Raw genomic sequence first — 11,825 nt, forward strand, 5'->3', positions numbered from 1 at the left:
AGCCTGAGATCAGTGGACTCAGTGATCTCCTTTAAAAAGCAGCTGAAGACTCACTTGTTCTAGCTGGTTTTTGTATGACCTTCTTCAACCACTCTCTTTATTTTGCTCTCGTCACCTATTCCACCTTCCTCAGCATCCACTGATTTCCCTCTTTCCTATTCATTCTCTCTCTTTCTTTACATTTTTTAATCACAATGGTCAATGTTTTTTCTAATTTAAAATATATTTTTAATCATTTTCTAAATTTTTTACATTTTTTTTTACATTTTTTGTTTTTGTGAAGCGCCTCGTGATTTTTATCTTGAGAGGCGCTATAGAAAAGATCTGTTCTTCTTCTTCTTCTTCTTCTGTGATCTGAAATAGCAATGGCCCCATAGTCACATTCCTTCACCATATGTAAAGTTCTAGCATTCACAAAAAAACATCTATTCAGGAGAAAGTTTTATGAACAGAGGAAAAATATTAGTTTGACTTTGAAATAAGATTCCAAGAACGCCATACATAGGAGGCCAAGAAACTTTGAATTGACTGAGCTGATTTGGTAAGAGCCATCCATTCACATGCTGGTCAGGTCCAAGGGGTGGAGCTTGCATCGCCTGCCGTCTTTCTTGAGGATTTATCTTCCTCTGGGTTGTAACACGGGCACTCTTGCGCTTCTTAGCATTAGTCACTATTCTTCTAACCAATTCAAGACCCACAACGAAGGTCAAAGCTAAAATGAAGCGTTAGGCGTTGAGTGTTAGGAATTTCAAGATAATTTCCAAAGTGTCTTGCCTTTTTCTCAAAAGTTCTCAGTTTCCTCTTGTAAGACTCAGGGTCTCACTCTCAGGTTTTTGGAATTTTGATCAAATTCAAATGATTTCTTCCACATTTTCTCTTAAAATTGTCGGGGAGTCCTTGAGGGCAACTAATACCCATCTCAGTTTAGTTTGTGTGGGTCTGAAGTGTGACGGCCTTCTGAGGATTCTGCCTCTGGTTCCAACTATGTTTCCATCTGTTCCCAGGTTATGACTTTGCAGAGGTGCTGCGCTGGTTTGGGGAGCGAGTGGATCGGATCATCCTGCTGTTTGATGCCCACAAACTGGATATTTCTGATGAGTTCTCTGAGGCCATTAAAGCACTCAAGGGCCAAGATGACAAGATCCGAGTTGTCCTCAACAAGGCGGATCAGGTGATGACGGAACTTAATCCCTGATCCCTAAATGACCTCTGACCTTGTTTAAACCTTGCTTTGACCTCCTCCTGACTTTGTTCTCCACACCTGTATCTAGGTGGACACACAGCAGCTGATGCGAGTGTATGGCGCCCTCATGTGGTCATTGGGGAAGGTGATCAACACTCCAGAGGTTGTGAGAGTTTATCTGGGCTCCTTTTGGGCCAAACCGCTGCAGAACACAGAGAACAGGTGGGATTTGTTCTTTCGTTCCTCCCTTCCCCTCCTCCCGCCAACCTCAGACGTTTTCACAATCATGTATTGATCAGAGTTTTTTGTGTGTCTTATTTGACCCTTTTTGGCGTCCAAATTTGCTTTCTTTTCAGGCGTCTGTTTGAGGCGGAGTCTCAGGACCTCTTTCGGGATATCCAGAGTCTTCCGAGGAATGCTGCTCTCCGTAAACTCAATGACCTCATTAAGAGAGCGAGGCTGGCCAAGGTGAGACAGGAAGTCGCATGTTGTTGTAGGAAATAGTTTTCAGACCCTCAGGAATCTTGGGTGTTGTGGAATGTTTTAAGAGTGAGTACTGATTTCTTCCTGAACTTCATAAACCGATCCCTTCAGGCTGGGTTTGTGTTTAACAGCAAGCCCTTTAATTTTAAAAGCAGTTTTTCAGCTGCTTGAAGGTTTACTTTAGGACCGTCTCTTGTTTGTAAAGATGTTTGTTTGGTCTTCTTCCCACAGGTGCATGCTTACATCATCAGCTACTTAAAAAAGGAGATGCCAACTCTCTTTGGGCGAGAGAAAAAGAAGGAGGAGCTTCTAATCAGGCTTCCAGAAATCTACACCATCTTGCAGAGGGAGCATCACATTAGTCCTGGAGACTTTCCCAGCGTCACCAAGATGCAGGTAAAAACGATCCTGCTGATCAGGAGCACTTGTGGTTCACATCACCACCAGCAACACGCTAGCGTTGGCTGGTAACAAAATGGTTTTCATCTGAGGAGCCGTGAGTGGAAGCAGGTTTAAACACATCAAAGCCAGCATTAACCACTTCTCGCTGTTTACCAAAATAGTTTGAAGCTTCAAATAGAAACCAGAGTGAGAGTCACGAGTGTTCAAACCCTTTAAAACGATCTTCTAATAGTAAATAGAAACATGGCTGTTGATCCTAGAAGAAACGAGGGCCCGGGTGGGATTCGATCCCCAGACTCCCGGGTGAGAGTCATGCGCGCTAACCAGTCAGACAAAGGGCCAAGTAGCCAGGGCGCATGATCAATCGGGACACATGACATGACATGACGCTCACACTGCCACACTAGGAAAAGCTTTAAAGTTGCACAGCATCATGTGACTCACCCCTTAGAGTTTCAAAATTTGCTGCCGTTAGGCTTTTTATCTCCACCAGCTTTGATGCTGCTGCACAAGTGGATGACTGCAGCAGACTTATAGAAGATAGAGAGGAGGTTCAGCAGCTGAGGCAGTTGTGTGACAATAACCAAGATGATGGCAGACTTTAAAAGAGCCAGGCGGATGAAGGTCTGTGCCCTCTACATGACAGGAGAGGAGGTTGAGTGTGGAACGCTTCAATCCCCAAGTGGTCCACATCTCCACCAACCTCTCCTGGTCCACTAATATCTCACACCAGTTTGGGAAGTTGGGGAAGTATCAAACAAAAACTGGACATCCTCAGGAAGCTACATCAGACCCAACTTTACTATCAAGAGCCTCCTGGCAACTGCTGCACAGTGTGGTAAAACAGTTTCACTCAGGAGGACGTGAACGACCCGTGAGGCATGGTGGAGAAACGAGGACCCGGGTGGGATTTGATCCCCAAACTCCCGGTTGGTAGTCACGCGTGCTAACCAGTCATCCAAAGGGAAATCCCCTTGGCCAAGTAGCCAGGGCGCTTGATTAATTGGGTCACAGTGACAGGACGCTCACACTGTCACATCTTAGAAGTCGGACACTGGTTAGCGTGCGACTCTCACCCGGGAGTCTGGGGATCAAATCCTGCTCGGACCCTCGTTTCTCCACCTTGCCACACCTGCATCGGGCGGTGAGAAATGGCCTGGAATGAGCCCTGCTTTCCTATAGTCACTTGTTCGCCAGAACCTTTTAGAGGCCGACCAAAATTCCTTCTTCACCAACACCCGAGCTTTTGCCTCGAAGAAATATAAAACAAAAACGTCTTTGTTAATTTGTCTGCAGGTAAATCCAAACTTGTTGAAGGAGAATTGTAAACTAGGGTTTAGACAACTGTGCCCCAAAAGCCTCCATCGGCTTAATGGCTGTCATCATCGCTGGTGTCCATCAACAACACCCCAGCCCACCCCACTACTCATGCCACTTTGACAGATGCCAACAGCCCTCGCGATACCATCCTCTGGCACCCGTGGATAAACAGAGAAGGAAGTGACGCCGCCAACAGCAACAAAACCCTGAGGAAGGCTACAGTGATAGTTAAACGTCAGCAAAAATAACACTTTTGATGTGAAACAAAACCAGTTGTAATGTAGTTGGATAAAACACACAGAATGAACGTTCAAAAGATATTTTATCATATATTTTAATGTTTTTTCACCAATTGTGATGCAAAAACACCTGATCTGTTGAATCAAACAACAAAAACTACTTTTTCATGACACAGTATAATAGGCAAACATTATTTTATCTTGGAACTTTATTATCTTATTTTTTTTATTTTTTGTGTGGGAGTGGTTAAACAGTTAAATCAGTTTAACATCCAGCTAATTCAGAATGGTTTCTATGTGATTTCTTCCCAATTCTAATTCAACACTGTTGCAGTCCGAGTAGGATTGATAAAAGACAACAGCATCATCACAGCTGCATGCTCACGCTGAGCCAAACTCATGTGCTCCTCAGAGGTCAGAGGGGCTGAAATGTCCAGCTGCAAACATCAGGAGGCTCCATTCCCAGACCAAGTGTTTACGTAATGTTTATTTTTTAAACACATCACATATGCTTGCTTCATTCCTCTAAGTTAAAATGTACCAGAGTTTCTATCCTGTCATGCCAAATTAGGTAACTGGTTCTCTGTTATCATTCATCAACAGTCACATTTAACTCTGTGGCATAAGGTAAATGCAGGTTACAGCAGGTGATGGGTAACAGCAGGTAACAGCATTTAACGATTAACAGCAGGGAACGGTATTTAATGGGTAACAGCAGGTAACAGCAGGTAACAGCAGGTAACAGTGGGTAACGAGAAACCGCAGGAAATAGAAACAGGTAACAGAAGGTAAAGGGTAACAGCAGATAATAGAGAGTAACGAGTCACAGCATTTAATGTCTAACTACGGGTGATAGCTGCCAGTAACGGCAGGTAACGGGTAACAGCGGGTAAGAGCAGTTTTTGGTGGCTAACAAGTATTAGCATGTAACAGCATTTAGCAGCTTACAGCGAGTAATAGCAGGTAGGTCAAAATAGAATTGTTGAAAGACAGTTTTAGTACATTTTGTTTTGTTTATGAAAACCGAGAACAGGTTTGTGTTGTATCAAATTAAAGTACGAAAAATATATATTTTTCCCCAGTCTACCTTTTATGGCTTTGTTTAGTTTTTGTCTAAACCTACACCTGGACTTTTCTTGTTTACTGTTTGAACTCTGCTTCTCCTCCAGGACATGTTGCAGCACTACGACTTCAGTAAGTTCCCATCGCTGAAGATCAAACTGATTGAGTCGGTGGATAAGATGTTGGCCACAAAAATTGCGGGTCTCATGTCGATGATCCGAGAGGAGGAGTCCAAGCAGCCTCCGGCCATGGTGTCGGGTGGTGCCTTCGAGGGCTCCCAGGATGGACCCTTTGGTCACGGTTATGGAGAGGGCATCAGTGCCGGGGCTGATGCTGAAGACTGGATCATCGCCCGCGACAAGCACCGTTACGACGAGATCTTTTACACCCTGATGCCTGTTAATGGAAAGATCACCGGAGTCAACGCTAAAAAAGAGATGATGAATTCCCGGCTCCCGAACACGGTCCTGGGAAAGATCTGGAAGTTGGCTGACTGTGATCATGATGGCATGCTGGACGATGAGGAGTTTGCCCTGGCCCAGCACCTGATTAAAATCAAACTGGAGGGCTATGAGCTGCCTGTGGAACTTCCTGATCACCTCATTCCTCCGTCTCACCGCAAAGCCCCCCATGCAGACAGCTTGTACAACCACAGTGAAGACTAGAGCCATTGAGCAAGGCACCAGAGACAGACTGAGCTCCGGACAAATGAACACTCCCAAAATCATCTAGAACTTCTCTTGTAAGAGTTTTTAGGTTGAACACTTCATCTATGTCAGAAACTCCTCATAATAAAAGTCTGGATTAATTTGAACATTTATTAATTTGAACATTTATTTTGAAAAGGCAACATTTTTCTTTTCCTGCTTCAACTTTCCTGGATTACTTTTCAGATTTTGGTCAAAACCTTTTCAGGTGGTTTTTCTTTTTTCTGATTATGTTATTTTGATTTTCAATGTACTTTGTTAAACATGAATTATATTTTTGATTTTAACTAATAAAAGGCTGTTTAAAACTTTGACAGGCGAGCACAGGGGCAGGTCAATAGTTACCTGGTGGTTCAATATAGCATAGAAGTGGGATTATTGTGTTGACCACCATAGTGTCACCAGTTTTACTTTTTAGATTTTTTATTAAACATGTCTTATTAGGAGAAATTTTGAGAAAACTACAAAAAGAAAGTTTAAAAGCTGCCTTCTGGAGTCTAAACTCACATCCTGCTTCAGGTGCAGCTGCAAAATTCAAACACACGAACCAGTGATGCAAAATTTAGAACAGAGGACTCAAAAACTAAAACCCAAGCTGAAATTACGGATAAGTTATCTAGTTTTGTTGTATCAGGTTGTGACTATTTTTTTTCCAAAACTTTATTAAACAAGGTGATAAGTATACAAACAAATTGCATACAAAATTGAACAAAGAACATGAAACATACCAGGGTGTATCAGGTTGTGACTAATCAGTGACGCCTCACATCCTGGACACGCCTCCTGCTGGTTAATCTGGAGAATCACACACAAGCCTATCTGCGGTTTCCGTCTCCATATCCGGTAATAAGCTTAGACAAATAAACGTTTTAACACTCTGAAACCGGTTTAGTGTTTGATAAAAACAAACTAGATTGTTGCTTGGTGTTTGATATTAGAAGGAACACAGCTGCCTTTGTGTGAGAAGCACCATGAAAAGGTTTCTGTGGAGCCAAATGGAGACTTATTTGTCAGTTCTAAATCACTTAATTTTTTTTTTGCGATGGAAAACTCTTGTAAATACTTTTACATTTCAGCAGGTTTGTGACCATCTTTTGCCTCGTTTTAGTATTTTCATCTTGTTCTCTGCCAACAAAAGAAAATATGCATTTAGTTTTTAACAAAAGAAAGTTTAAATTCTTAACTTTTGTTTTTGCCTAGAATCACTTCCAGATCAAAAGATAATCATGTTATGAAGAATTTATGGATATTTAAAATAAAAAAGCATCAGTCAGTTTTGATGTTTTTATTCCATTTTTAGTTTAAGTCACTTCAACTAGAAGTTTATTGTAAAAAGTATTAAGCAGTTCATGTTTCAGTTCTGAAAGCCACTAAAAAGATTTAAACCCAATTTATTAACATTACTGCCGATAGTCCTTGTTGGGTATCTTCCTGGTCAGCTACAGGTCCTATAATCCTTGTTAGGTGGGATGTATTCGTTGGAGAGCTCCACAAATGCTCATCTCAACTTCAGTAGTTTTCTCCAACCATTTCCAGGTAAGTTATGATCAACTCCATGACTGATCATAAACTAAATATTTGATTTGAAAAACAATTTTTTTTCTTTTTATTTCAAACAAATAAAACAATACATATAGTATTCTCCAACTTAGATAACTTATCACAACCATAATTATTAGAAAAGGAACAGGAAGAAGCGTAGCTTGTTTCACCTATCTCTAAATCAATTTACTAATACTTAAAAAAAATTAAAATATCAGAATACAACAACTTCTGAACACAACATCACTTAAAAGTATCAACATCAATTACAACGTTAATATTGTCACTACAGTACGTATACAAAGTAGTGATCCTCTTGTCTATATGTGGAATAAATGAATTCTTTATATAGTTTCTTAAATTGCACTATATTTAAACTTTCTTTGATTCTTTCCTCAAGACTATTCCATAAAATAACTCCACTAATTGAAATACACATACTTTTCAATTTTGTTCGAGCATAATCCTGCTTCAAATTTAATTCCCTTCTCAACTTATATCCACCTCGTCTTTCTGCAAACAGTTTTTGAATATTTTCAGGCAGTATTTTTATTTACTTTGTACATAAATAATGCAGTCCTAAATTCTATCAAATCTTTGAACTTTAAGGTTTGTAATTTTATAAACAAGGTGTTTGTGTGTTCATTATATCCCACATGACTGACCAACCTTATGGTTCGTTTTTGTAACTTACAAAGTGCATATCGATGTAGATGTTTCCCCACACTTCAACACAGTAAGTTAGGTATGGTACTATCAGTGTGCAGTACAGTATATACAATGCCTTTTGATTCACTAAATGCCTTACGGTACTTTTCCCAACAGCCCAATACTCCATGCTACCTTTACTTTAACATATTTAATGCAAGGTTTCCAACATTATTTGTGATCAAGGATCTTTCTATAATAATATCATTTATAGTTATTGCCATATGTGTGTTTATTTTGCATTTTCCAAACAGCATAACTTTAGTTTTGTTTAAGTTTAATGATAATCTATTCCTCCTTGAACCATCACCTTATCGTGGTGGAGGAGTTTGAGTGCCCTAATGACCCTTGGAGCTATGTTGTCTGGGGCACTTTGTGTCCCTGGTAGGGTCTCCCATGACAAATTGGTCTTAGGTGAAGGGTTAGACAAAGAACGATTCACAGGATCTTTCATGGAAGTACAATCAAAGAGTCGGAGTACCCGGCCCAGAGGGTTACCAGGGTCCCACCCTGGAGCCAGGCCTGGGGTTGGGGCCCGTGAGCAAGCGCCTGGTGGCCGGGCTTTTGCCCATGGGGCCCAGCTGGGCTCAGCCCGAACCGGATACATGGGCTCATCCAACTGTTGACCCACCACCCGCAGGAGGAACATGAAGGGTCCGGTGCAGTGTGGATCGGGTGGCAGACGAAGGCAGTAGCCTTGGCGGTCCAATCCCCGGACAAGGAAACTGGTTTTTGGGACATGGAACGTCACCTCGCTGGCGGGGAAGGAGCAGGAGCTTGTGGCAGAGGTTGAGCGGTACTGGCTAGATATAGTCGGACTCACCTCGACACATAGCATTGGCTCTGGAACCCAAGTCCTTGAGAGGGGTTGGACCCTCTCCTTTGCTGGAGTTGCTCCGGGTGAGAGGCGAAGGGCTGGGGTTGGCTTTTTGTTAGCCCCAAGACTCTCTGCTTGTGTGTTGGGGTTTACCCCGGGGGACGAGAGGGCAGCTTCCCTGCGCCTTTGGGTTGGGGAACGGGTCCTGACTGTTGTTTGTGCTTATGGGCCAAATATCATTTCAGAGTACCCACCCTTTTTGGAGTCCCTGGGACGAGTGCTAGATAGTGCTCCATCAGGGGACTCCATTGTCCTGCTGGGGGACTTCAATGCTCACGTGGGCAATGACAGCTTGACCTGGAGGGGTGTGATTGGGAGGAACGGCCCGCCTGATCTGAACTCGAGTGGTGTTTCATTATTGGATTTCTGTGCAAGCCGCAGTTTGGCCATAACGAACACCATGTTCAAACATAAGGATGCCAGTCGGTACACTTGGTACCAGGGCAGCCTAGGTCGCAGGTCGATGATAGACTTTGTAGTCGTATCATCTGACCTGCGGCCGTATGTTTTGGACACCCGAGTGAAGAGAGGAGCAGAGCTGTCATCTGATCACCACCTGGTGGTGAGTTGGATCAGATGGCAAGGGAACATGCCGCGTAGACCTGGCAGACCCAAACGCATAGTGAGGGTCTGCTGGGAACGCCTGGCAGAAGAACCTGTCAAGACGGTCATCAGCTCCCACCTCCGGCAGAGCTTTGACCACGTCCTGAGAGCAGTGGGGGACAGAGTGGGCCTTGTTCCACTCTGCAACTGTTTAGGCGGCTGTTGCTAGCTGTGGTCGCAAGGTGGCCGGTGCCAGTCGTGGTGGCAACCCCTGTACCTGCTAGTGGACACCAGAGGTTCGGGGAGCCGTCAGGCTGAAGAAGGAGGCCTACAGGGCGTGGCTGGTCTGTGGGTCTCCGGAGGCAGCAGACAGGTACCGGATAGCCAAGCGGGGTGCAGCAGTGGCAGTTGCCAAGGCAAAATCTTGGGGGTGGGAGGAGTTTGGTGAGGCCATGGAGAAAGACTATCGATCGGCTCCAAAGAGGTTCTGGCAAACTGTCCGGTGCCTCAGGAGAGGAAGGAAGCAACTCGCTCACACTGTTTACAGTGGGGATGGGGAGCTGCTGACGTCAACTGGGGCTATAGTCGGACGGTGGAAGGAATACTTTGAGGAGCTCCTCAATCCCACCTACGCGCATTCCGAGGAGGAACCAGAGGAGGGAGACCTGGGGATGGACTGTCCAATCTCTGGGGCAGAAGTTGCTGAGGTAGTCAAACAACTACACAGCGGCGGAGCCCCGGGGGCGGATGAGGTTCGTCCTGGGTATCTCAAGGCTATGGATGTTGTAGGGCTGTCATGGTTGACACATCTCTGCAACATTGCGTGGTCATTGGGGGCAGTTCCTGTGGAGTGGCAGACTGGGGTGGTGGTCCCCATCTTTAAGAAGGGTGACCTGAGGGCTGTTCCAACTATAGGGGGATCACACTCCTCAGCCTCCCTGGAAAGGTCTACTCCAAGGTACTGGAGAGGAGGGTCCGATCGATAGTTGAATCTCAGATTGAGGAGGAGCAATGTGGTTTTCGTCCTGGCCGTGGAACTGTGGACCAGCTCTATACCCTGGCAAGGGTGATGGAGGGGGCATGGGAGTTTGCCCAACCAATCCACATGTGTTTTGTGGATTTGGAGAAGGCTTATGACTGTGTCCCGAGGGGCACCCTGCAGGGGACGCTCCAGGAGTATGGGGTGGGTGGCTTTCTGTTAAGGGCCATTCAGTCCCTATACCAGAGGAGCGTGAGTTTGGTCCGCATAGCCGGTAGTAAGTTGGAACTGTTCCCGGTGAGGATTGGACTCCGCCAGGGCTGCCCTTTGTCACCGGTTCTGTTCATTACCTTTATGGACAGAATTTCTAGGTGCAGCCGTGGTGTGGAGTGTGTCGAGTTTGGTGGCAGGAGAATCTCGTCTCTGCTTTTTGCGGATGATGTGGTCCTCCTAGCTTCATCCAGCTCTGACCTTCAGCTCTTGCTGGGTAGGTTTGCGGCCAAGTGTGAAGCGGCTGGGATGAGGATCAGCACCTCCAAATCTAAGACCATGGTTCTCGACCAGAAAAGGGTGGCTTGCCAACTCCGGGTCGGGAGAGAGGCCCTACCTCAAGTGGAGGAGTTTAAGTATCTCGGGGTCTTGTTCACGAGTGAGGGTAGGAGGGATCGGGAGATCCAGAGGCGGATTGGCTCAGCATCCGCAGTGATGCAGACGCTGAGCCAATTTGTCGCGGTGAAAAGGGAGCTGAGCCAGAAAGCCAGGCTCTCGATTTACCGGTTGATCTACGTCCCAATCCTCACCTATGGTCATGAGCTTTGAGTAATGACAAAAAGAACGAGATCACGGATACAAGTGGCCGAAAGGAGTTTACTCCGTAGGGTGGCCGGGCTCAGCCTTAGAGACAGGGTGAGGAGCTCGGTCATTCGGGAGGGACTTGGAGTAGAACCGCTGCTCCTCCGGATCGAAAGGAGTCAGTTGAGGTGGTTTGGGCATCTGGTCAGGATGCCTCCTGGCCGTCTCCCTGGGGAGGTGTTTCGGTCATGTCCTGCTGGCAGGAGGCCCCCGGGTCAACCCAGGACACGTTGGAGAGGTTACATCTCCAATCTGGTCCGGGAATGCCTTGGGGCCCTGCCGGGTAGCTGGTGGAGGTGGCTGGGGGGAGGACGGTCTGGAGCTCCCTAGTTGGGATGCTGCCCCCGCGATGCGGACCTGGATAAGCGGAGGAAGACGACGACGAAGATGAAGGTAATCTATTCAAATCAAAACATAGTTTCAGTTTAGCCATTTCTGTTACCAACTCACAAAGATCTTGCAAATTCTCTCCCAAAGCCAAAATGTTTGTATCATCTGCAAAGAAAACACATTTTAATGCTGTGGAAACTTCACACAAATCATTAATACATAAAATAAATAGCTTTGGACCCAAAACTGACCCCTGTGGCACCCCACAATCGATACTAAGCAGTTCTGACATATAATTATTTATTTGGACAAATTGATTTCTATTAGTTAAATAACTTCTAACCCAACTGAGAACAACTCCCCAATACTATTTTTTTGAAGTTTATTAACTAATACTGTATGATCAATTCTATCAAAGGCTTTTTTTTAATCTACAAATACTCCAACTGCATATTCCCTCTTATCTATAGAACCAGTGATTTCTTCAACAATTTCCATTAATGTCATTGATGTAGATCTATTTGTTCTGAACCCAGCCTGACTATTTGATAACAGATTATGATTTTCAATGAATTTATCCAGTCTACTGACAAATAAC

General features: G+C 44.7%; 1 protein-coding gene across 1 annotated transcript in view; it reads left to right on the forward strand.

The window, feature by feature from the left end:
• Positions 1-5,710, forward strand: part of ehd4 (EH-domain containing 4) — a 42,863-nt gene extending 37,153 nt beyond the window's left edge. The window contains exons 4-8 of the mRNA XM_015969426.3: positions 1,005-1,171; positions 1,272-1,405; positions 1,540-1,651; positions 1,898-2,062; positions 4,797-5,710. Of these exons, the coding sequence (XP_015824912.1) occupies positions 1,005-1,171; positions 1,272-1,405; positions 1,540-1,651; positions 1,898-2,062; positions 4,797-5,354 (1,136 nt within the window). The 3' untranslated portion in view covers positions 5,355-5,710. The remainder of the gene's footprint in view (positions 1-1,004; positions 1,172-1,271; positions 1,406-1,539; positions 1,652-1,897; positions 2,063-4,796) is intronic.
• The last annotated feature ends 6,115 nt before the right edge of the window (positions 5,711-11,825 follow it).

Source organism: Nothobranchius furzeri, chromosome 18 (genome assembly GCF_043380555.1).
Source record: "Nothobranchius furzeri strain GRZ-AD chromosome 18, NfurGRZ-RIMD1, whole genome shotgun sequence".
NCBI lineage: Eukaryota > Metazoa > Chordata > Actinopteri > Cyprinodontiformes > Nothobranchiidae > Nothobranchius > Nothobranchius furzeri.